This window comes from Coffea arabica, chromosome 2e (genome assembly GCF_036785885.1).
Source record: "Coffea arabica cultivar ET-39 chromosome 2e, Coffea Arabica ET-39 HiFi, whole genome shotgun sequence".
Taxonomy (NCBI): Eukaryota; Viridiplantae; Streptophyta; class Magnoliopsida; order Gentianales; family Rubiaceae; genus Coffea; species Coffea arabica.
The window spans coordinates 67,298,243-67,323,723 of record NC_092313.1 but is presented as its reverse complement, the minus strand read 5'-3'; the positions used below and the strand labels follow the sequence as shown (position 1 = coordinate 67,323,723).

The window sequence follows — 25,481 nt, the reverse complement described above, 5'->3', positions numbered from 1 at the left end:
AAATTTGATTGGTGTTAGAAAACCAATCAATTAAGAAGTCAAAAGAGGAAACGAGAAAAAGAAGGCCAGATTCTTATTTGATTGATACCGAAACGAGGGAATAATCTGGAGGGAAGTGTCGTGACTCTTTAGGGAAGAACCGCCGCTTGGTCTTTTCTCCTAAAAAGAGACAACGGCCTCCTGGCTCCTAGGCTTTTGTTTTGGTGAAATTGTAAAAGTTTTGGCATTGGGATTTTTTTCCCAATGATGAGCCACTAATATTCTTTTCTAGTGGAAAGTCAACTTAAAAACTCGGTTCCAAATATCTGTGAGATCGAATTATTTTACTTATTTCTTTTATTCATTGGTATTTGTACGTTTTCTGATTTAACTTCTTATGATTGTTATGTTATTTGAATGTCAAAAGTCCGATATTCGAATTAACCTAATAATCTATTGCCAGATTAATTGATTGAATTCGTAATTGTTCAATTGATTAATACCAGTGGCGATTAGCGTGATTGGTTTCATGTTAGGGAAACGTATGATCTAAGTTAAACGAACCCTCGTAACGTGTTTGTTAGTTAGGATTGGACTTTTCTAATTCTTATTGCAATTGATAACTTAAATCCTATGGCCGTATCTAGGTTATTTCTTGGTTAGGGAAATAATTAATTGTCGTATCTTGACTATCGAAAAAATAAGGAAAGGTTGGTTGTTTATCGCGTGTATGACAACTATAATCAATCTATTAATGAGTAATTGAATTATCTTTGCATCGATGATCAGTTGAATGGACTGTGTCTGAAAAGTTACACCTTTGGTTAGAGTCGTATTGATTATTGATTAATTTCTGTTTATTTCTATTAGTTGTTTCATTAGTTAGTTAATTAGTTATTTTATATTCTCCAAAAAAACTCTCATACTTCGGACTCTGGAAGAAACGAATTATTCCCAATCCTTGTGGATTCGACCCTGCTCACCGCTATATACAAAATTTATATTTTTCTCGAGTAGATATTTATTATTGCATAGGTTCGACACCTGTTAATTTTTGGTACCGTTACCGGGGACTGGTGCCTGCTTAATTTGTTTCTTTTTGAGTTCATCTTTTTTTTTTTCTTTTTTTCTCTTATTTTTTTAATATAGTTTATGACAGGTTGTCGATGTCTGTGCAATAATAAAAATAAACCTAATTGCCAATTAAAGTAACTAAAATTCGATTTCAAGTACTAGAGCAGGGACTCTAGGTGTGCAATGGGTTAATTGATTTATCCTGTTCTCGAAGAGTTTGCTTGATCCGATATACCCAAATGAAATGATTTTTTTCATAAATAATTATGAATTTGTAAACAGGGCAAGTAGGGTTGGATCCTCAGGAATTGAGGATATTTGTTTCTTTCGAAATCCAAAGTAACACGGGGGGGTATTTTTTGTATAAACGATGACAATCAAAGAATTTCAAAATAAAAATAAATAGCTAACTAGAAATTAAATGACAATTTACTAAAATCAGAATAATAATAATTAAAGGTTTAGCCAAAAAATAACTTCACTAATGGTTCACCTAATTATCATCGATGCACAAGCAATTTCAATTATTTATTAATAAATAGGTTATAACTGCCATACATGCGATGACAGTCAACCCCTCCTTACTGTGTCGGTGATCAAGGTACGCTCGTTAATCACTGCTCTAATTGAGAAATAATTCTAAGTACGTCCGTAAGATTTAATTTCCCAATTGCTTTACATATTAGAGGGACATTATTCTAACCAAATAACGCACCACCATGGTTATTCTAGATTAGCCTGCGTATTCCCCTGATACAAATCTAATCATGCCAGTTGTCACTATTTCGAGACAATTAAACAATTACAGATTTAATACCTCAATTGACAATAGATTATTAAATCAATTCATTAGTCGGATTCAAGACAATCAATTAATTAAATAACTATAAACACTGCAATCAGGAAATATGCAAATACCAATAAATAAGAGAAAAAGATAAAATTAAATCGATTTCACAATTTCAGGCGACCCAAAGCATCCGTTGTTTCTTGACTAGAATAGAGGAGTTAGTTCATCTTTGACGCGAAAAACCCACACACAATTGTAGCGAGAGCAACGGCAATAGTCTTCGATTGGGTGAACTCAATTCGGTTGAAATAATCCAGGAAATAACGAAGCTACAGGGGTGGAATTCAATACTTCCGTTTTGTCCTCACATGCGAGGGAAAAACTACTAAGAAAAACGAAAGTGAAAAAGTCAAAAGCAAAAGCTCAAAGGATAGTGCTAGTTCTCTGTTCCTAATTCTAATTTCTATCTACTGCTTCCTACTGTGCGGCGGCTCCAGCGGAATAAGACTCCAGCTCTTCCGTTGTTTCCCTCCATGATGTCTTCCGCAAATTACCAAAAATGGTCGCGTCTTCATATTCCAAAAATGCCCCTAAACGCCTGCTATTTGAACTCTTTCCTGATAACTGCCAAATAGGCACTTGTTATCATATTTTCGTTCTACTCCCTGAAATAAATGTAAAATACCAAAAGTGAGTAAAATCTAACAATTAATTCACATCGGATCAGGTAATAGAGGAAATTAATAATGAAATAAATGATAAATTGCAACCTATCAGTTTATGACTGCTAACATTCCATATTTTGGTGATAGACTGGATTTTATTTCTAAAAGGGGTTATGAGACTCGTGCTTTTTCTAATGATCAATTGGTTGTTACAAATTGTGAAAGTTATTTTGCCTCAAATCATTCAACCGACAAATATCACGCATTTTAAGATGGCCTAAGTACTCCAATCGATACTTTTGGAGATTTTTCACCTCAATATCAAACGTGGTATGACCCTTATTCAAACGGGTATGATCAAGGATGGTGGGATAATTCCAATCTTAATTATGAACAAAGGATAATAAGTTTTCAACAACAAGACTCTCAACAACCATCACCCATGTTATGTATTACTAGCTACTAACACATATCATTTTCAACAGCACACACAAAGGATAATTAAAAGGATGGAAGATGGAAGGCAGAAGGCGTGAATTGGCATCTACAATGAGCAAATTGATTTTTCAATTTATGAAGAATTGCTCTCACAGACCAACATCGACCTTAAAGAAGATGAGAGTATAATTATCCTCACAAGTGACATGGAACTATAAGAGTCTCAAGAAGAAGAATCTAAAGATGCAGTTGAAAGATATTCTTGATTATATTCATTCAGATTTATGGGGTTCATCTTGTATTCTATCTAAGAATGGTGCCAAGTATATGTTGACTTTCATTGATGGTTACTCAAGAAAAATTTGAATTTATTTTCTTAAACATAACAATAATATTTACCTCACTTTCAAACAATGAAAAATTTTGACTGAAAAATAGACAGGTAAATAGATCAAACAGTTTAGAATAGATAATGATATTGAATTTTGTGAAAGAAAATTCAATAAATTTTGCAAGAATGAAGGAATTATTAGGTATCGTACTGTCAGGATGACACCTTAGCAAAATGGTGTGGCTGAACATATGAATAAAACGCTTTTGGAGAGAGCGAAGTGCATGATCTCTAATGTAGGGTTGACAAAGGACTTTTGGGTAGAGACGATTTCTATGATTTGTTATATTATTAATCGTGCTCGCTCTGCAACTCTTGATTTCAAAATTCTTGAAAAAGTTTGGTCAGGTACTCCTACTAATTATTCTGATTTAAAACTTTTTGAGTGTCCAACATACATGCATGTAAATGATGAAAAATTAGATACCTTAGTTAAAAAGTTTATTTTTCTTGGATATGCTTCTGGGGTGAAAGGGTACAGATTATGGTGTTTTGATCCCAAAATTTTAAAATTTATAATCAGTAAAGATGTTACTTTTGATGAATTCTCTGTATTATCTTCCAAGAAGGAATTTTTAGTTCTTGTCCTGCAGATGATAGTATACAAAAGCAGGTAGAGTTTGAGATTGGTAGTTCTGGTCCTTCTATTCAACAAATGTCAGTATATGTATCTGAATCTACTGATGAAAATAATTCAAAAGAGAAAAAAATTTTCATTGTCAAAGATAGATCAAGGAGGGATATTTGACTACCACAAAGTTATGCAAATTTAGTTGCATATGTTTTGTCTGTTATAGAAGAAACTGATGTAGTTGGCGAAACTACTACCTATTCAAAGGCAATTTTTGTGATGACTCTACTAAGTGGGTGATTGTAATGAATGAATAAATTGAATCTTTCCATCGAAATGGAACTTAAATTCTTGTGAAATTTCAGATAAAAAAATTATTGGATACAAATAGGTCTTCAAAAAGCAAAAAGATATTCCAGGGATCGAAAATATTCGGTACAAATCACGGTTGATTACAAAGGGGTATAGTTAGGTAAAAGGTATTGATTTTAATGAAGTATTTTTACCTGTTGTTAAGCATAGTTCTATTCATGTTTTACTTATTTTAATTGTCATGTATGATTTGGAGTTGGAGCAGTTTGATGTTAAGACAACTTTCTTATATGGTGAATTTAAAAAGAAAATTTATATTAAACAACCTCAGAGATTTGAAGTTGTTTATTCAAGGAGTATGTATGATAGTTCTGTTTACTTTCGAAAGTTAGGTGATGATTTTTCATTTATTTGCTATTTTATATTGACGACATGCTCATTGCTGCCAAGAATTTATATGAAATTCACACTTTAAAATTGCATAAGTAGTGAATTTGAAATGAAATATTTGGAATTACTTAAGAAAATTCTTGGTATGGAAATCAAGATAGATCGAGGAGTTGGAAAGTTATTCTTGATTTAAGAAAATTACCTTGAGAAAATTTTGGAGAAATTTGGCATGAAAGATACTAAACCTGTGATTACTCCTCTTGCTAGTTATTTTTGACTATCTGCTTCTTAATCACCACAGTCAGTTGAAGAGAAAGAGTATATGACACAGGTTTCATATTCCAGTGTAGTCTGTAGCATTATGTATGCAATGATTTGTACTCGTCCAAATATTGTACAAACAGTCAGTGTGATTAGCAGATATATATCTTATCCTGAAAAAGTACATTGACAGGCTGTGAAGTGGGTTCTCAAATATTTGCAAGGGACTTCAAATTGTTGTTTGGAGTTTGGGAGAAATAATGATATTTTGATTAGTTTTGTAGACTCTAACTATACTGGGGATCTTGATAGCAAAAGATCACTTTCAGATTATGTATTCTGCATTGGTAGTTGTGCAATTAGTTGAACAGTTACTTTATAACATGCTGTAACTTTATCTACTATAGAGGCAGAATATATGATCATGATCGAGACAATTAAAGAAGTCTTGTGGTTGAAGAATTTGTTTGGCAAACTCAATCTGCATCAAGGTGTTACTACTATTTACTATGATAGTCAAAATGCCATTCACTTGACTAAATACCAGATGTATCATGAGAGCTCGAAGCACACTGATTTGAAATTTCATTTTATTCGAGATACTGTTGTTGAGGGAAAAATCCTTATTCAGAAAATCAGTACCAATGAGAATCCTGCTGACATGTTCACGAAGTTTCTTCTAATTTACAAGTTCAAATAATGTTTGGGATTGTTTGGTGTTTGTTGTTGGTGATTTAGACCCATTAGGGCTTATGTGAAGAAGGTGAAACAGATTTGCTATTATCAATATTGGGGACATGCCAAGATGGAGATTTGTTAAAGTGATTTTTTTCCACATCGCCTTTTATAAAAGGGAGTCTCTCCCTTAGTTACCTATAAATATAGTGGGTCTGAGATGGGATTATGCATACCAAATTAAGAGAGTTTTAGTGGGCTATTTGGACCTTTAAATCATTAAATTTTTTGTTTAGTAAAATATCTTTGGGCTCTCTTGTGTTTCAAGTATTAGATGTTTTGGGTTTAGAAACACTTTTCTAAAACATTTTGTACTCTTTTCTTTATAATAGAATTTTGTTCCTCTTTCGTCTGTGAACGTAGGTCAATTTGATCGAATCACGTAAATTCCTATGTTCCTAATTTATTTATTTTTTACTTTGTTATTTGTCTTTTGGAGTTGTAAAAAATCTTTTCATTAATTTTTTTGGACCAGACGTAACATTGTTAACACTAGTTTAGGTACCCAATGGAGTCAATCTAATGCTGCAAGCAGAGCAGCTGCAAATTCTAGACCAATAATTAGTAATGCAAGTAGGGGCAAAGGTACCAAGGGTAGAGGAAATAGAGGTAGAGGAAGAAGTAATCATGGACCATACAGTGGTATTAGTCTTTGGAATAGTATTGGGATATCAACAGGAACATACTTTATTCCCGATGATCAAGTATGCTTGTTAGAAGCCCCCCACGGTTTGCTCGGGCGGTCCTTGTAGCTCCATTGAGTGAGAAGGGCCTGGGTTCGATTCCGAGCTCGGGCAGCCGGGGTAAATTCCTGATGATTCGGTGGGGCCCGCTCTCTCAGGCGCAGTGGGATTAGTTGGGGTTAACGGCGGTGTCAGGTATCCAGTCCCAGACCGCTACCCCCAGATACCCCTGTGTTGACAAAAAAAAAAAAAAAAAAAAAAAAAAAAGTATGCTTGTTAGAATACAACCACCTTTTTTAAAATCCTTTTACGATGTCTCATATTTTATTTTTGACTTATAGGGCTATAGAAGCACCTCCAATGCACTCCATGTGCAACCAACGTACTTAGTAAGTCATAAAATTTGATTTAATCTGATTTTGAATGCTAAATTTTTCTAATCTCTATTTTTTTTCAATCTATAGTGGTCAATTGGTTCGGCTAATAAGAGTACAATTACTGGACATCATAGAGTCTCTACTTCATTTGGACCACATCAAGAATCCACATCTAGTGCCTTAACAAGCTTTCAGGTACACTTATATGTAGTGCAACTCTTAAATTCTTTTTTTTTTTTGGTGCTAAATTTAAGCATGTAATTAGTATTGATAGTTAAACTTTTTGTACTAGATTCAAAAACAAAACAGTAGACTTGGCACTGTGATGTTCTCATCCCAAACTTCTGTTGCTGGAATTTATGTCCATAAAGATTAAATAGATTTATGAAAAGATGATGCTGCTGACTTTTGGGTTGATGAAATTTGTTCCTTAATCAATCTCTTTTAGACAATTTAGTATGGAACTTGTTTTTGTTAATTCACTTCCTAATCAAATAGGATAATGTTCCCTCTTTTGTTAGTAGGCTCTTTTGGAATGCTTTAAAAGCTGTAGTCACAACGATATTATTTTGGTTGTTTTGATGAATACCTATGGTATATATAATATGTTGCACATAAAAGCTAATATTTCATTATCTATTCCTGAACAAGTTTGAAGTATATAACTATTTGGAATCATGGTAGTCAATGCCTTTCTAATTGTCTATTTATGCCTATTTCAGTTGGGGATTAGTTTTAAAATAAAAATTGATGATGTCCTTTGTAATCTTGAAATTGATAACATGAGGCAGTAAAGTGTATATTTCTAAAGTATAGGGGGCAAAGTATTACTCATCCTCAAGTTCAAGACGGTAGAGTGTAATTAACCTTTTTTTCTTTCTTGAGGAACAGTAGTCCTAATCCTAATAATGATTGCAGCTACATCCCATCAATTGATGAGAGGGAGGTATTGGAGATTCTGAGAGATCTTTCCATTTGAAATTGAGGACTGTTTGCGTAGCTACCATTCCAGGATCAAATATCAATACAGCCTCGGCCCTAGGCAATACTCTTTTTAGGTACAAAAGCAAGAGCATTTTACACGAACTCCAATTTTAATGCAACGGCGAATTCATGTTTATGTTCATGCATCAACATAAACAGTGCTATATTTTACCCAAAAATACAAGTTATCAAAATAGGGATGAGCGCTTTGGTAAACTTTCATTGTACAAATTTATGATTTCAACTCTCATTGCCTCATTTTCCCTTTTTGTAATTTTTGGGTAACTGTACTAATGATTAGGGAACAAGAAGATTTAATCGGAAATGAGAAAATAAGAAACGCTAAAAGGAACAATAATGCTAGTTCTGTAAGTGTATCACTAGCAAATATTCACGTGAAAAGTTTCGACTTCCATGAACCAACAACTGTTCTACCAAGTATTAACCTTCCTTGAATATCTTTCAAGGCATGTATATATAGTATATTCCACCACGACAGGGAATACTTTCTATCAATTACATGTTCTAGAACTGATGCAAAAAGGGAAAAAAAAAATTTACATGCTCTAGAACCAAATATGCAGGACACTGGTTGATCAGAACATGTTAAATGGATTTACAAGTTCCAGTTGCAACATAGACCCTACAAACTTGAGCTTCAATCATTCCCAAGGTAAAATGAAAATGAATAACAGCAATGAAAATGGCAAATGATTCTAACTTTCATGGTTGGTGGAAAACGTGCATGCTGCGAAATGGTGAAAAGTCAGTTTTGCCTTACAGAGAAGCGTTTGTCTCTAGTTATGTTCTTGATCAGCATCAAAACAATAGATTCTGAACTACATCATCTGATACCAAATCTCAGTATAATCGGGGTTGGACCAGTGACTTCAGTAGGTTAACGCAGGTGGACGCGTTCTTATTTAGGAAGCCAGAAGTGGAAAGGGCAATTTTGATTTCGATAAGCAATGTAATTATTTGGCTAAGTAAGAAAAGATTATACAAAGTTCAGGGATAAATTACCCAAAATACTAATCCTGATGATATTTTGGTTAGAAAAGAGCTTGTCATCCTGAAAAGTCTAAGGCCTCTAGTTACCAATTTTCATAAAGAGTTGCATCTAAAATTGCAAGAGGGACGTTTAACATGAAACTTTCTTGTGCCATGGCCGGGAAAACTACCGTTAAAATTAAAATGCTAATTCAGGCACCTAGACATCACCAAAGTAACGTTGCTTTAGAATTCATTTCTATCCTCTACTAAAAACCGTTCCAAGCACCATTGATTTTTCATTTCTATCCAACTTCATGTCTACTAAAAACTTTCCAAGCAACATTGATTAGTAGATAGATTTTACAGGCAGCTTGATGTAGTAAAAAAATTTCAGTAACAAGGACTAATAACAGAACTGAAGTTAAAATACTGTAAGCTGTAGAAGAAAATCAGGTAGAGCAAATATGCTAGACAAACATCAAAATCCTGGAGGCAAGGATGTAGGAATGAAGTTCAAACAATTAATTAGGGACATCTTCTCAACGAATTGCAGATTATGCTGGAGAGTGCATTCAGGGAGGAAACTCGAGCAAGTTAAGTAAACTTACATAAACACACAAAAGGTTTAAAATATCCACCACCATTGCTTACTTTTGAAGCGAGAATGTAACAGTTCGATACTGTCCTTTACTCGGGAAGATTTGAGCAGCTTTAGCTTCCACTAATCTAAGAGATAAATTTCTAGATTTACTGAAATAATGCTAATAGTACATAGTTTTATGGTGAAGAATTAGAGCTGAAGCCTGGAATCCAAATTTCAATATCAGCATATTCAGTTGGAGATTACAATCCTACCAAACGAACAAAACAAAGAAAAATGCCAATATTATAAGTTCTCAATGTTGTGCAGGGTGTACTTCGTGGTCGTTTACATCTAATTGTACATGATACAATGCAGGCTAACAGGAGAGAACTTCCAGTTGTGCAAAAATGATAGAGGCGAAAACTGATTACCAAGTTTAAAAGGCTAAAGCAAAATTACAAACAACAATTCTATTAGTTCTATTGTAAAGAAAGGAACTCTGGAGAAACAGAGGAAAGTTTTGGAGGTAATCAAGTACTAACCATATTTGGTTGCTTGAAACTCAGATTCAGTTAAAAGGTTTCTTCACTAAGCTACATGTTTCAGTAATAAAAAGAAAACATAACAAATGAACCCACATTGAAGCAACCGTAAATTGCAAAAGTTAACTGCTAGACAAACAACTCAAAATATGACTGAACAACTAGTTTTCCACCTCAATGCATGTCCCAAAACTCATCAAAGGCCTGGAGGCAGGAATTTATGTTCAATTTCAAATACACCATCCTGGACACCATCAGTCACATTGCAGTTCATCTGCCTAGAGGTTAATTTGTGAGAAAACCTATAGAAGTCATTAGGCATTATTAGAAATGAATTGTTCTCATGCTGACTTCTCCTCCAAAATGAATTTACATGTCCTATTTTGTCCAAGCAAGCAACTCTAAAGCCAACAGATGAAGAAGGATCTGTTAGATACGAAAGAATTTCCACAAGTTCATACTTGCACTGTCTATGATTTTCTGGATGACAGCCCCATTTGATGATATCCCAGTCCTTATAAATTGCCCAAATCTCTCCTTCATTAGGAAGTATGCAGTAAGGATAACCTTCTTTTCCGACACAGAAAACTCGATGAGAGAACACACTAGGAGATTCCACACTTGTTCTCTCACGATTAAACATGCCACAGCCAACTGGTAAGCCAGCCTTTATCCACTCATTCTCACCTGGAAGCCCTGGCAAAGGCTTGAGCCACACAACACCAAGCCTACAATTTCCACCCTTTTTAATGACCTTTATGATTTGGACATATGATCTTGGCATGTGATCTTTGGCATTGAAACAGGCCCATGTCTCTCCTACATTAAAGAGACATTCTAGTTTCTCCTTGCCTGTATTATTAGCCAATGCCCCTGGATTAATAAAGGGAGGTGTCTGTAAGTTATCCCTTGAATTAGATTCTGATTGAGAAACATCAAGAACTAAGGTTTGTTGAGTGCTGCAAGCCTGTGCTTTATAGTCATTCTTGTGTATATTGACTGCGCCTGGAAATGCACTAGATTTAGAAATGTAAATGATATAGATTCTAAATATTAAGCAATGAGCAGAAGACATACCTGATTCACCAAGATCATGAGTAGTGACTTGTTCTGCCTCTTTGTCATGTATGCAGCTTCTTCTAGACAGATTGTTGCCGGTTTCTTCAGCAGCATCAAGAATTCTGTCAGAAGCCAATGCCAAATTCCTCAATCTCTTCCTGCTCTTCTGTGTTTGCTCTGCAGTCTGAGTTGAAGTGTCTGCGTTTGGTTCTTTGTCACATTGTTCTGCGGATTCTAGGATGGAAACAAATTTCAGTTCCAAATCCAAAATAATTTTCCTAAATTTTTTCTCTTTTGCATTGAGCTCATTTTTCTTTCCCTCCAACTCTCTCTCTTTAGATTCAATATCCTTTTCCCTACTCTCCAAATTTTCATGCTTTATATCAAGTTCATTGTCCTTTCTCTGTAAAATTTTCCCTTTTGAATCAAGCTCTAATTGCTTTCTGTCTGAATGTTGCTCAATAGCATCAAGCTCATTTTCCCTTGTCTTCAAACTTTTCTTTTTCACATCAAGTTCATGTTGCCTTCTATAAACATTTTTCTCTCTCAAATCAATCTCATTCTCCCTTATCTCCAGCTTCTTCTCTCTTGAATCAAGCTCATTCTCCCTCATCTCCAGCTTCTTCTCTTTTAAATTAAGCTCATTCCCCTCTATCTCCAACTTTCTCTCTCTTGAATCAAGCTCACTCTCCCTTATCTCCGACTTCTTTACTTCTAAATCAAGCACATTTTCTCTTCTCTCAATTTCAGCTCGAATCAACTGCAGCTTTTCTGAAAGACCGTCAAAAAGCTTCTCTTGTAAAGCAACATCCTTCAGCTTTTCATCAACAAAACCCCTCAGATTCCCAAGCTGCATTTGCTCCTCTTCTATCCTCTGCAAAAGCCCTTTCATCAAATTTTCCTTTTCATCCAACTCCTTAATCTTCTGCTCTATCCATAATCTCCTTGCGTCAAGTTTTGTAGTACTCTGGTTGACTGATTCTTGAAGCAAATTCAGTTTCTTCTCTCTTGACCCAAGCTCATTAAATCCCTCATCAAAACTGTTCCGCAATGGGGTTAAATGGCTATCAAATTCCTCCCATTCACCAAGAGCCAAGGACATCAAAGCTTGGACCCTGGTCTTCTTTTCTTCATTGAGCTCCATTACCTTAGATATCTTCTCCATAATACCCATCTCTGCGTAGTTCTTCTGTTGATCCTCAGTTGAACTTCCGTATTTCCAACAATTTGGAGACTGCAAAGTTATCATAGTATGTGAGTTTTTCTTTATAATGGTAAATAAGTGTTTCTTGCTAGTATAGACACACATTTTTTTGGTTGAAAGAGTAGTACCATAAGGTACCCACTTGGTAGAGAAAGACAATGCAGGTTTAAGAGATATTTTTTTCTGGAGAAACACCTTTTAGAAGCAAATAGCAGAAGTTCTCGTTGCATAGTAATTGTAGATACTGTGTACAAAACTAAAGTGTATAATGTATTACAATATACAGGTGTATTACATTTTTGAGATAAATTTAGTGATACTCGCGGACAACAAAATTGTTAGTATTTTTGGATAATTGTACATATGTTTCTGTTTTACTTGAGTGATTTAGTAGTGAATAAACCTGTTGGGAAACTTATTTTTTTCCTCCTGTATTAAGATGAATTAAACTATACATAGGATGCATTCTTTTTTCTTTTTGTTCTGATATTTTAAAAGTTGCTTTGCACACATAATGGTATAGCTAATGAGCAGAAGACATTGTAAGAGTAATAGCTTAACAGCATGATCATCTAAAATAAACCATAAAAAAAAAAACAACTTGGAAACCGGATATTACATTAGAAAGAGACTATACATTTTACTCAAAAAATAAACAATGGAAAAGGAAGCAAAAAGCAACAAATAAGTTCCAAAACATAGAACAGAGTAGGACCTGTTTTTTGTAAGTAAGAACTAACAGCAGTTTATAGCAATGCCTGCAGATAATCCCAAAATTCGGTCAATATCTATGAAGAAATATAATGGATGGAAACAGTAATATGAAGAAGTGGTAGGAGGAAAATTTTCTTACCAGAGAAAGCAGCATGACAGAAACAAACCTAAGGTATTTTTTCTAATAAAAGCAATGGATAAAACAAAACTGCACTTCTGAGCATAAAGGATACAGAATGAAGAAAAAAGTAAGCAAAAAAATGGACGAAGAAACTTACCAGGAAAGCCAGAACAGCAGGATCAGAATCTGAATTTGGAAAAACGAAAGACATGCAAAACAGGACAAGAAAGCAGAGGAGGCTTTTTCCCAAAAGAGAAAAAAATTTGAAAAAAAAAAAACTATGTTCAGAATTATACATTACCAGAAAAGGGTTACGTCTACGGTGGAAAGTTCACTTTCTGCCCACAGTAGGCAGAAGCAATGCAAGGAGGCCAACTGTGCTCTGTGGGGACGCACAAAGAAATAATGTACCGGACACTGGAGAAAGCGTTGTGCTTGGATGAAATAATGCAATACATTTTAAAATTATAATAAAAGCCCTCTTAAAAATTTATTCATCATCTAATGCCCAATTTCCACAGTAGACGTAATCGTATTTTTCCAGGTCGTCATGTTTTGCAACATCATCGGGTTCTGCTTGTTTAAGCAAGTCTTGTCTATCTGTGTACTAGCGTCCCTGAAATAGCTACCGAAACCGGGTGGAAGTCTTGTCTGTCTTTAAATTCTCATTAGTCTCCCAGATTTTGGATATATGAAAATTTTTGGCTGTAGGCTCTTTTTTTTGTTTTTTTTTTTTGGGATTTGTTAAAGAAGGACATTCCAATGTATTTTTTTTAAGAAAACTCGCTGACCCGAACTTGACCCGCTAAACCGAAAAGGGTCAGGATACTTGACCCGAACCCAAAAAATTTCAGGTTGGAGGGTTGAACCGAAATTACTCGAAATTTAATTTTAATTTATTAATTTACCACTGTAATTTTTAATAAAACCAATTTTGCACAAAACTAATTACATAATCAAGTAATAAAAGTTTAAATAAATAATCCCAAACCAAATCTAAAATAAATAAAACACCGTAAAAGTGTATTATCACAAACCAAATATAAAATAAATTAAAACAGTATAAAAGTAACAAATAATATAATACATTATTTGTCCAAATATAATAATTTTAACTTCACACAAGTTAAATAAATTCATTTAAGATTAAGTGATTAATGCCTTTGGAAAAAAAAAAGAATAACTTAGTTTAGTTAGATAAAATAATTTTTATATTATTAAATTATTTTTAATTTGTAAACGGGTTATCGGGTCACCAACGGATTGACTCGTATTCGACTTCTTTTCGGGTTCATCGGGTTCGACCCGGTTCTGATCCAAACCTGCGAAACCTCAACCTGAACCTATTAATTTCGTATAAGACTCGTATTGTGTTTTCAAATCATGTCAGAAATTGTCACCCCTAAGTGGATTCAAGGAAGTCAATGGGAAATTTGGAGGGGGCTGAACGAATCAACACTGAACCAGACGGATGCCTTTATACTCACTAGTGAAATTATAATTAGCATTATGCTTCTATAATTAGCAATATTAAATTGGACACCAAAAACTCTCTAATTATAATTGACATTGTACTCCTATAATTATGATTGTACATGATATATGACAATCACAGTTCATTTCATAGCTTTGAAATCGGAATTGATATTGCAGATGAGTAATCACAAATATAATTGAAAATTTTGTTTTAAAAACAAAACTAAATTTGTTGGTGCCTAATTATAAACATAATTGACATAGAGGACTTGAATATATGTTTGAGGGAGAACATAAATTGTTCTTTTCAATATGAGCAAAAATTGTAATTGACATAGTGAACTTGAAATCGAAAGAGAGATTGGATATGTTCAATACATGTGTTAAGATAAGATGTTGTCACTCAATCAGAAGTTGAGATTAAAATCGATGATAATTAACGAATATAAGTTTAATTTTGTTTGTAATAAAGATCAAACAATTGTTATAGTCTTAATTAATTTGGAATTGAACAACTGCTATTGCAAAGTGTAAATTACACTCCAGATTGATTTTCAATACTGGCTTAAAAGTCATTATGTCAACTATATAATTATGTTTGTGAATCAAATTCACTATGTTAATTATGATTGTGATTAATTATCCACAACCACAAATTTTGATTTTTTTCAAATAATGTGTTAATTATGTTTACGATTACTCACCTAAAATTTTGGGTCAATTATGTATATATTCACTCATTTGCATCAACTAACAATTTAGTTTAAATCAACATAATTCTTTCTTTAAATAAACATTTACCGCTTAATAATCTTGATTTATGATCATATGTATGGTTTATATATGTAATTTCGGTTATTTTTTTTTTTAACAAATTCGATCCTATTATTTCTACTCTTCCCACTATTTTTTACTTCTCTTCGCGCCAATTTATAATCAACGATCTACTCCCGCATATTCCAAAATGGGGGACGCCCACAACTTGTTTTGGGGGTCATAAAACATGCCCACAACTTGTCTGGGGTGCATGTTTATTCACAATAATACAGTCCATATACTAAAGTGGGTCCTATGTTTACAACTCCTTTCACCCGGTTTCGGTAGCTATTTCACGGACGCTGTCCTTTGCCGGGCCCATTCTCATGTGCTGTCCTCATTCCTTTTGTTCTGCCTACTATACAAAGACGACTCAGCTTTCCACCGCAGAAGCAACCATCTTCTCTGGCTTATCTTGCTTTTCTGGGGTTGCTTCTATGGTGGAAAGTAGGTTGACCTACCCACCGTGGGCAGAAAGAGTGCTAGAAGGACAGCTCAGCACAAGCATCTCTATCCATGTTTTTGGGGCCCAGTTGAGAGAAGGTGACCGGCAAGCCTATTATCATCTGGAGGAGCTAAGAGCAAATTAGTGAAACTATAGATGCTATACTGGAATAACAATAAGAGCCAAGTTTGTCCTTTGTGAATTTGTTATCATCAGAGGCGGAGGAAACAGAAGGTGGAATAAAAAATTTTCACATTAAATTAAATTGTTTTTTTTAAACTAAGCAACTAATTTTTATTTACATTGTAATTGTTTTTTTACATAATTGGGTTTCACCTTTTTACTTTATCATCAATTGCATTTTTTGCTTGCTTGTTTCAATGGATTTGCTATCATTAGATAATCCTATCACAACAAAATCTTTTAATTCAACACTTACTTTTAAGTGTAAATTTTGATTTTTACTATGATTTGATTATCCTTATCATTAGATCATTTTAATATTTAAAAATTCTCAAATTTTGACACTAATTTACTGGTCAAATTTGTGATTTATAGTTTGTCATATCCAGTATAACTAGTTGCAGAGTTAGAATTTAAATTCACATAACCATCTAGTTATTTCAATAGTTCAAACGTTCAATCTTTGAAACTTTTGTATTATGTGATTTATATTTATGATTATTTTATCTACAATCTCAATTCTAGTTTCTTGGTGTATTATGTTAATTATATTTATGATTACTCATCTACAAATTTGATATCGATTTGAAAGTCACCATGTTACATATAAGATTACTTATCTAATTTCTAAATTAAAATTAAAATCTACCAGGTCAATTATGTCACGATTCTGATTTTTTGTAACACTATATTAATTATGTTTCTAATTATTCATCTACAATTTTGATTCCAATTAAAAAATCACTATTTATGAGGACTCAGTTAGAGGGATCGCTATTAGTATAAACTTTTTAATATCATTTCTAAACTTTCAATTTTATCCTTAGGGAAAAACTTTTAATTTTTGCTCTAATTGCTTAATCACATTTTGCCAATATAACTACCCTAAGTATTGTAATTACCAAATTACTATAACCTTGTGAACCAAAATTCTTCAATGAATTATTATTAAAAATAAAATTTTTATAAAATTAATTCCTTTTAATTATTTATGTATATAATTACTCATCTATGCGAACTAACAATTAAATTTAATCCTTAAGATTGGAGTACACATAAATACATTTATGGGCTTTTAACTTGCCAAAATTGTCCTTCAAATTTTGTCCTTCGCCAATTTGGCCTGGGAGCTACTCCCCAGCTGATGCCAAATTTTGGGTGCAAATAAGTGCCCATAAGTTGTTGAGGGGCTTGTTTTTTATTTCTCGTTGAAATAGAAGGGGACTACATAATCAATCGCTTCTACCCCATGTCCAGTAGTTCATTTAATAGCTAACTCTTGCCCAGCCGGCAATGATGTCTTGGCCAAATTTCGTTTGCTCTTCCCACCATGCACAGATAGTCAGCTTTCCACCATGGACGGAACCTATCCTTGCTGGTTTACCAGCGAAAAAGATAGAAAAAGACACAGAAATGATAGGAAGTACACTTTTCAAAGATTTTCCAATCACCAAACATTTCGAGAGAAATTGCTCAAAACATCTTCCACATTTTGACAAATGAATATTTTCATCATTCACTTTTTAAATGTTAATTTTACGTCACTTACAAATTTAAATTAATAAAATTTGATTCCATCTAAGTTTTCGACCACTTTTAATTTGAAATCACCATATAACCTACATGTAATTATGTTTTATGTATAAAAAGGTCATATTCTAATTTTTTGGTGGCAAAAAATAGATGTGAATTAAGTTTAATCCTACTTTTTAAAAGAAGAAATGAATATGGTACTGGTCAGATCCTATTTTTTGGGGTAAAAATAAATGTCGAATAGATCATTTGTTTAACAACAAATAGAATCTAAACTTTTTACCTTTAAAAATTGACCATGTATGGGTCATGTGATAGATTCAAAGTAAAAGTGATCGAAAATTTAAATTATGATCAAAATTTATAAAATTGATTTTGTAAGAAATGTAAGGTTATTATTTTAAAAGTGAAGGACGAAAAAATTCATTTACGAAATGTGACATTGTGAACAATTTTCCCATTTATTAGGAAAATGGGAATTTCGGAGAATACAAAGACAAGACAAATTTTACATGAAATTGGTCAAATAAAAGGTTCTCATTTGTTTACCTTTTTTCTTAACATTCTAAAAAAGGCAAAATTTGCAATTGTACAATTTGTACTAATTCCCTGAGATTGGAGATACACAAAAAGGAAATAAATTTTGTCGCTTCTCAATTTTACTCTACTCAATTTTTTTCTCTTTAAATCTAAGCATGTGATTTGTCTCGAGGACATACAGAATTCGATAAACATAATAGTTTCTTATTTGGGTAAAAATTTGGTCATGATTGTTCGTTGATGTGGGATGAGACCGTATACGGTTGTAAGCGTAATTCCAGTATTTGATTAGCACCTCAGACGAAGTTGCCAATAACAGTCAATAGGGCTGGGCCATCCAAATATCCGACCCGTTTTACTCCATAAAAAATCCAATAAACCTAACCTATCAGTATGTATTTTTTAAGAACTATTACTTGTTCATATTTAGTTTTAATGTTGTAATTCTGTGAATATTAAATTAGTTTTACAACTTTATAATCATAGTAATTATATTAAGAAAATTGAGGAGTAATAAGTAAGTTTGGACTAAACTCAAACAAGACTTAAAACTCGAATATTTTATGAGTTGAACATGATCTTCACATTTTTTGAACCCAAAACTCATGATTTAAACCCCGAAAGTGTTACAAATTAAATGAACTAAGCCCAAACTTATGAACGATAAGGTCCAATTGACAGGTCTAGCGACCAATGTGGCTTGATCTAAATTTTCTTTGAATGGACATGTTTTCCTAAGCACCATGTGTTTGAAAATTTTTTTGAACACAGACGAATCTACCAAAAAAATTGGTACTATAGTAATTTTTATAAAATCATCCAAACACTTCTTGAATTTTTTAATCAAAAATAAATTTTGACGGACAAAATTCAGTTAGTAGCCCGATCAATCATCGAAATTTAAGTCATACTAGGAGGTATAAAACGCGCGATGCGCGTAGGTGACTAAAGATAATATGCCCTGCCAAATATGCGGATTAAGGGAGTGATTGAATTTTGGTGCATTCTTCTTTTATCCAACATTACATGCAAATTCTTTTTTTTTTTTTTTTGGATATCAGTATGAATATGCATGGCAGTTGACAGAAGGAAAAATATCACTGAGCTATATAGATTAAGGTTGATAATCCAAAAGTCCATTAAACTTCAAGGTAATGCAAAGACTTCAAATGCATTGCATTACATGAATTTGGCAACGATGATGATAATGTACCTAGCTGCTGCACTAGATAGTAAAATCACAAACTATAAAAGTGAGGTATTCTCTACATTTTCAGAAAACCTAATAACTTGCAGGTTGAAACTTTGTAAGTTGATGCTATATCTTTTTGGATTCAACACCCGTGGCTTCTGACGTAATTTCACAAAGTAATTGAAAGCAACTAAAACTTATCCATTGCTGCAGAAATAGTTGTAGCAAAGACGGATAAATTCCTCAAGAAGATACTACTGGTGAAAACGAGGAATAACCTTACATTGCATTTCAAAAGAAGTATTAAAACATGGAAGATTACTGATACAGTAAAATGCCAGATTACTGATACATTACTGAAATGTACAGATTAATAATGGCCTAATTGAGCTGAAGATAAAAATTAAAATGCCATGGATACATTTTTTCGATGCCTTTTCGATTGAATACAACAACAGCAAAGGATGGTCAGCCCAAAGACTGGCAAATGCTCTTAGAATGCATTAACTTGAGTAGATATCACAATGTAAAATATTCATGCGATTACAATCTTCCATTCATTAATTCGACCAAAAAAGGAAGAAAAAAGGGCCTAACAGTCCTGTTCATAAAAGAATTGGAACTTAAAAGTAAATGATATACGACAAAATATCCTACTACAGAAAATTTTGACCAAAAGAGAGAACACTCAGATAATTTTTCATCAGAGATACTGCAGTAGTTTACAACAAAGACAGACATGGATCTAGATAGCCTAGCATCCCAGCCCATCAGCAACTCAAAACAATATCGAATTGTAACTGAAAATGGCAAATCTCATGTAACTGAATTGGGGTAACAAGCAACTGCTAGTATGATTAAACAAAAGAATTAGCTGCAAAATTGAATTTCTGGCTACAGAGTACAATTTACTGTTTAAGTTTAGCGTACACTATATAGAAAAATGATAAAAGCTTCCTGAAATGCGACATAAGAGACAGCATCACTTAGAAACAATATTTGGCAGTAGTTCTGCAATTTTACCATGATCAATACAAAAGTATGGAGAAACAAACCTAAGAGACTTATTTAAATATGCAAGAATAACAAAAGACAAATCCTGAAACAGCTACAGCTGTGGATTTACATGCTTTTGTGAACGCAAAGGGCATAACATTCTATCTGGAGGCAGTGGAATTCCCACCTTTGCAACCTGTTTAAAAATGAAGCAATAATCTGTGTGTGAATATCAAATGGCTATAGAAACACAAAGTTCATAAAGTCCTTTATATTTTTTCATCCCCATCCTTTTCTTTCATTTTTTTTAAAATTTGTGTAAGAAACCTTACCATTATACCATTTCTGCACCTATGATTGTTATTTTTTTTCCATTTATTACCATCAATGGTGCTCCCATGCAAAAAATTTCCAAGACTTGGCAATGAGTGAGCCATATGTGTCAGATAGGAATAACTAAAATATGGAAACTATTCATATGAAACATAACAATTACCACGACTTTCTCACAAGTCACAAAAGAATATCCTACATGCTAGAAAATATACAAAAGAATATCCCACATGCAAGAAAATATAGTCTTAACAAGCCACCAACCATTCGTGGAACTTCCTACACATTAAAAGAAAATAACCTTTACCACTATTCCATCATCTGACATTCACATCAATAATGAAAAGTCATGAATTTTATTCGTTATTATTATCATGACATGGGCACAAGGCACATGATAGCCAAGGCACATGATAGCCCTGGCACATGTCAGTTAGAAGGCAGTACTCATCCTTGGCATGGTATGTAGCCATCAAGCCTGCATGTTTATGAAAAGAGCAAAATCCATTAATCCATCTGTTTTGGTGTAGCCAAAATTGACAGCAGCATATATCTTTTGCATCAGAATGGGTGTAGAAGATGTCAGCCAGGTTAGGTGTTAGCCATATAGAAGAAATAATTATCAAGAAGACAGAATCTTAACATGCTTTCATCGAGTTCCTTCTAAGATAAGAAGAATGGTATAACTGGCAAGTAACATGCTCAAGAAAGGATTCAAGCAACCAAGCTCTAGGAAAAATCCTAGTACAGACCAAAACATCTTTTTCACAAAGCATACAGCTATAAGCTTATATTATTTAAATAAAAAAGTGGTAGGATATGGAAGAATCTTACCATAGCCTGCAGTTTGGACATCAAAGCCCTCATCCTGCCAAATAACAAAGTTAGAAGGATGCCAAAAGATTTGAATCTTATGACAACCAAATTCATTGTACCTGCAATTCTCTAATAAGTGGCAAACTACCAGTAATAGAATAGGGCTTTACATGCCCCACTGCCTCTTCAGTCGCTTTACATAGGACATGGAAACCAGGGGATTCAAGATTGCAAGCAACTCCAGAATTTGCCTCGTTGAAACTTAGTGTGATTCTGAGGGTAAATAAATTGTAAAACTGAATGTTACACAATGAGTACTGTACTGATATGCAAAGAAAACTGATTCCATAAGACCATCACCCTACTTCCATGCTTGAAATTATAATCTCAGGGTGCAATGCAATTCACAACATAAATACTTGATCAAGGAATGTCTTTATTAGTGGAAGGCTGTTCCATCCCCTATGTGGAAACAAAAGTTCATGGGCATTTTTTTCCCTTATGTTGTTTGCCATCAGTGCTGCCCATTCCAACTCCCAAGGAAAAAGATAAAAGAGAACCCCCAACGTGATGAAGCATGTCTATGACAGGAAGCCCAAACCTAAATATCCTTCGATGAAATGCTTTCCAGTTTGCAAGAAAGATGTGGGACTTTCTTTTCTGTTTATTTGAACTTTGAAAGAGCATACTCAATTAAACTTCTGGGAAAGTGGAAAGATAAGAAGTAGAAACTGTAGAAAACAAGGGAGCTTTGGTTCTGTGATCCCTCATAGTCCCAGATGAAGCATGTGGCTTTGAGTATAATGAAAGACCATTTGCAACAGAAAAGTCTTAGTTCAAGATCTAAAATGTAGAATTTATCCCATATTCATAGATTGTATCCAGGGACAGGTTTAACTTTTCTGTCAGTTTACAAAAAACTTTTGCATTACATTGTTGACTCTTGGGCCTAATATGGTTTCTTGCAATGTTTATAATCTTAGGATGTGTAATTACCTTATGCATACTTCTTCTCTGTATATCAAAATTTTCTTGAATTAGTGGATAAATGATTTTCAATTTGACAAACTACAATCCCCTTTTTCATTCCTACCAAATTTAAAGTGAAAGCAACAACCACTCAGCATGCTCCTACTAAACAAAGCAGTCAACAAAGGCATACCTTCCCCTTAGGTCTTCATCTGGTAGCACATATTTTGAAACAGGGCCCCTAGTATCAATCTTCTCAATATTTTCATTTATGTCTTCTACATACTCCTGTAACTTCTTCAGCACATCTGATACACTGTTGAGGAGTGAATAATATATACTGTCAAACTTTGAATTTTTACCTGAATATACTTCTAAACTCAACTGGTAAAGCTACAACACACTAAGTACAGGAAGATAATTTGTTTAAGCCTAAAACATAAAAATGAAGAGGGCAAAGGAATTAATTGTGAAATATCATAATCTGATAAATTAAATCATCCACAATTTAGTAAGGAGAAAAAAGGAAAAATTTTCCACCTGTAAAATGGAGTCAACCTGCAAAAGTAAAGAGGCATTGTTAGAAGGGTTTAGAAGTTCAAGATCCTAAACAAGAATATATAAAGAAATATGTACCTAACATCCCCTGAAACTGTACATTCAGCTAGAATTTGGTTAATTCCACCACCTGGATCTGTAATATAAAATGCTTATTCAGAAAAATGGAATTGGATTGGCTGCTTATGACAAGTCAAATATCACACTTGTCCGAGTTCTTCCACAATGTGATCAAGACTTACACGACCATTGAGTTGGTTTCATTGTTGACGGTGTTGCAAATCCATAAACTTGTTCCTTAGGATGAGGGGGAAATCTTTATAGAACCGTAATTGGATCTCTTTGAGTGCTTCCATTGCTAACTCCAAGGGATTAATAGCCTACAGAAAAAGAAAACTACTAAATGGAACACATTCACAGGTTCCTCCCAGTAATGGAGCATTCTTATCGTAACATTAATTCATCTACAGCCAAGCCTATCCCATTTATTCTTTTTTTCAGAATAGAGAGAGAGTTGCAAACTTAAAGTAAGAAAACCCAATTAACATATACCATTTTCTTTTGTCCTCATTCTGGCAAACTCACAACACAAAACAAATTTACGATCAGTTCCAGTCAAACACAAGACAAAACCAATCATCAGAACGTAAGAAAAATGCCAAAATGTATAATCAGATTACAAATAAATTACTCAAAAAAGCTAAAAATTCAAAATTTGTTACCCAGTCAGAAGGGTTGGCAGTAACAACATCCATATGCATTCCAACAAAGGAAAGAATTTATTGGGCTCAGTTCCGGGAGGAGCTTTGCTTCATTTACAAAACCACTCCTTGAATTGCTGGACACCATGCAATTCCATTTCTTGAAATATTGCAAAAGCTTTCTCCCAGCCATCTGCATACGGAATTTCCACAAGACATTCAGTTTGAGCTTCTTAATATCAGTAATTTTAAGCCTGCATATATGAAATAGTCCGACATAGGATTTTACCAGCAACACTATATGCATGCAGCATAGCAGTATATGTGACAACATCAGGATGAAAACCAGCCATCTTCATCATGGAAAACATTGATTCTGCTCCTGCAAGTTGACCCTGAGAGAAAGTGTGTGATTTAAGTATGGAAGAATCTAATTACAGGGACAGTAGTCACAAATCGATAATCCTTGCCTGTTTACTATAGGCACATATAGCAGATGAATACATCTCTTGTGATAATGGAACTTTGAGGTCCAACATTTCAGTGAGAAATTCAAGTGCATTAGAGAACTTTGACATCTTACAGCAACCACTTATCAACATTATCTTACAGCAAGTCCTCGCTCCTCCATAATCCACAAGTTCAGAAGAATTCAGGGGAGAAAAGTTCCTCTGGTAGGCACCTCACAGTGGGTTCAGCAACCAGTTGTCGGAGTTCAAGAACGCGATTCTAATGGCCGCGATTCTCACCTGCAAAAACAGAGCAAGCGGCGAAAGATGATTCTGCGCTACCAACTCTATCTTAGATGGAGCATAAGAGTCCAGAAATTAAAAATCATTCCAGCTGCAACCCAAAAAAAATGAAAAAAAAAATCAATGCAATGAAGGTTTTAACACAAAACCAGGAGAATGGGAAAAAATGCAAAAGAATGAAGAAGAAATAAGAGATCGACTGTTTTAGAGAGGAGGAAATGAAGTAGAGGCGGCGGAGCTTCTGAGGATGAAGGTGAGGCAAAGGAGAAGGGGAAGAAAGAGAGGGGCAAGCGGCGGAAATTTAAGAAAAACCCTAGAGGGCAAGTACATGTAGACAAGGCTGGGAAAGCTCGAACCCATTAATGCTCCGACTGAAAAGCTGAAAAAAAGGCTGAAGAGTAAAAGCAAAAGTAGTACAGAAATTATTTATTGCCGTTATTAGATGAGGATGAAGGCTAGCTGTAGTAGTGAAATGGGAGCGACCAAGGGCAGACAGCCTTTCTGATATACAACAGTGGCAAACGTCATGCAAGAAGACAACGAAGCAAAACCGTGCCGGACGAAAAGAAACGAGCGAAAGACAACAACAAATTCAGAAATTCAAGTTGAAAGGTGAACAACATAAAACGACGTCGTCAGGAACCACGCACAGCGCACGTGGGAAGACGACGAAAACCATCCAGGTCATCAGAGCTCTTCGGCTCTTATTCTACTTATGTTGATAAGGATTTGTACTATTCAAATAGTACAAGAAAATCATCTAATCATTTCTTGAATTTTTTTAAAATAGAATTTAATTGACAAAATTAAGTCACAATACCAATAGTCAATCAATCATCAAAGGGTTTGCCTAACGGATGTTCGTTGTAGGGGTGAGCAAACGGCATATTCGGTAATTCGGGTATATGAATTTGGTAAATTCGGTTATTAGACTTATAGAAATTTAAACCATTTTCAAATTCAAATTGGAGATACCCGAATTCATTTCAATTCCGAGTTTGAATTTGGATAAAAGAACATTATAGTGAAAGTATGTTATTGTGTAGTTGTATACACAATATCACTTATTTACTTATAAATTACAAAGTATGTAATACATTATACTTACATTTTTTCGTATTTCTTATATAGCTTTTTTGGAAAAATATGCAAATCACTTAATTTGCTTTTAATAGTGAAAGCCAATATACTAATACATTAATTTGCAATTCATATGCATTCACTTAGACTGTTTAGTTGTTTTGCCTATGTTTAAAGCCTTAAGATTAGTGAATAGAGAATATGAATTTTTATGTTAAATATGTA

The 25,481-nt window shown here is 33.9% G+C and overlaps 2 protein-coding genes and 1 pseudogene across 3 annotated transcripts; all 3 read right to left on the bottom strand.

The window, feature by feature from the left end:
• Nucleotides 1-9,744: 9,744 nt before the first annotated feature.
• LOC113732728 (uncharacterized) lies at nucleotides 9,745-13,306 on the bottom strand. The gene is made up of 4 exons (XM_072080753.1): nucleotides 13,168-13,306; nucleotides 12,747-12,789; nucleotides 10,846-12,061; nucleotides 9,745-10,773 (listed from the first exon to the last, which is right to left on the bottom strand). Exons 3-4 carry the CDS (start codon nucleotides 11,999-12,001, stop codon nucleotides 9,965-9,967), a joined length of 1,965 nt encoding a protein of 654 aa, XP_071936854.1. The 5' UTR covers nucleotides 12,002-12,061; nucleotides 12,747-12,789; nucleotides 13,168-13,306; the 3' UTR covers nucleotides 9,745-9,964.
• Nucleotides 13,307-20,033: 6,727 nt separating this feature from the next.
• On the bottom strand, nucleotides 20,034-23,478 carry LOC113732727 (acetylornithine deacetylase-like; annotated as a pseudogene).
• LOC140004407 (pentatricopeptide repeat-containing protein At1g19525-like) lies at nucleotides 23,110-24,745 on the bottom strand. 2 transcript variants are annotated; one of them, XR_011840891.1, is made up of 4 exons: nucleotides 23,895-24,744; nucleotides 23,714-23,819; nucleotides 23,446-23,617; nucleotides 23,110-23,295 (listed from the first exon to the last, which is right to left on the bottom strand). XR_011840891.1 is itself a non-coding variant. In XM_072080752.1 (3 exons), the coding sequence occupies exons 1-3, from the start codon at nucleotides 24,024-24,026 to the stop codon at nucleotides 23,535-23,537; spliced, it is 321 nt and encodes a 106-aa protein (XP_071936853.1). In that variant the 5' UTR covers nucleotides 24,027-24,745; the 3' UTR covers nucleotides 23,446-23,534. The 2 variants fall into 2 exon arrangements, 1 of the variants encoding a protein (XP_071936853.1); XM_072080752.1 differs by lacking the exon at nucleotides 23,110-23,295 and having other exon boundaries at nucleotides 23,895-24,745.
• Between the last annotated feature and the right edge of the window lie 736 nt (nucleotides 24,746-25,481).

What these genes read in the sequence shown, in the direction of transcription:
- LOC113732728 (XM_072080753.1), bottom strand. Translation starts at nt 12,001, where the DNA reads ATGGGTATTATGGAGAAGATATCTAAGGTAATGGAGCTCAATGAAGAA. An exon ending in TCATGATCTTGGTGAATCAG is followed by an intron (nt 10,774 to 10,845) that starts GTATGTCTTCTG and finishes GTGCATTTCCAG; the next exon opens with GCGCAGTCAATATACACAAG.
- LOC140004407 (XM_072080752.1), bottom strand. Translation starts at nt 24,026, where the DNA reads ATGTTGATAAGTGGTTGCTGTAAGATGTCAAAGTTCTCTAATGCACTT. An exon ending in TATGTGCCTATAGTAAACAG is followed by an intron (nt 23,820 to 23,894) that starts GCAAGGATTATC and finishes ACTTTCTCTCAG; the next exon opens with GGTCAACTTGCAGGAGCAGA. An exon ending in GCATGCATATAGTGTTGCTG is followed by an intron (nt 23,618 to 23,713) that starts GTAAAATCCTAT and finishes TTCCGTATGCAG; the next exon opens with ATGGCTGGGAGAAAGCTTTT.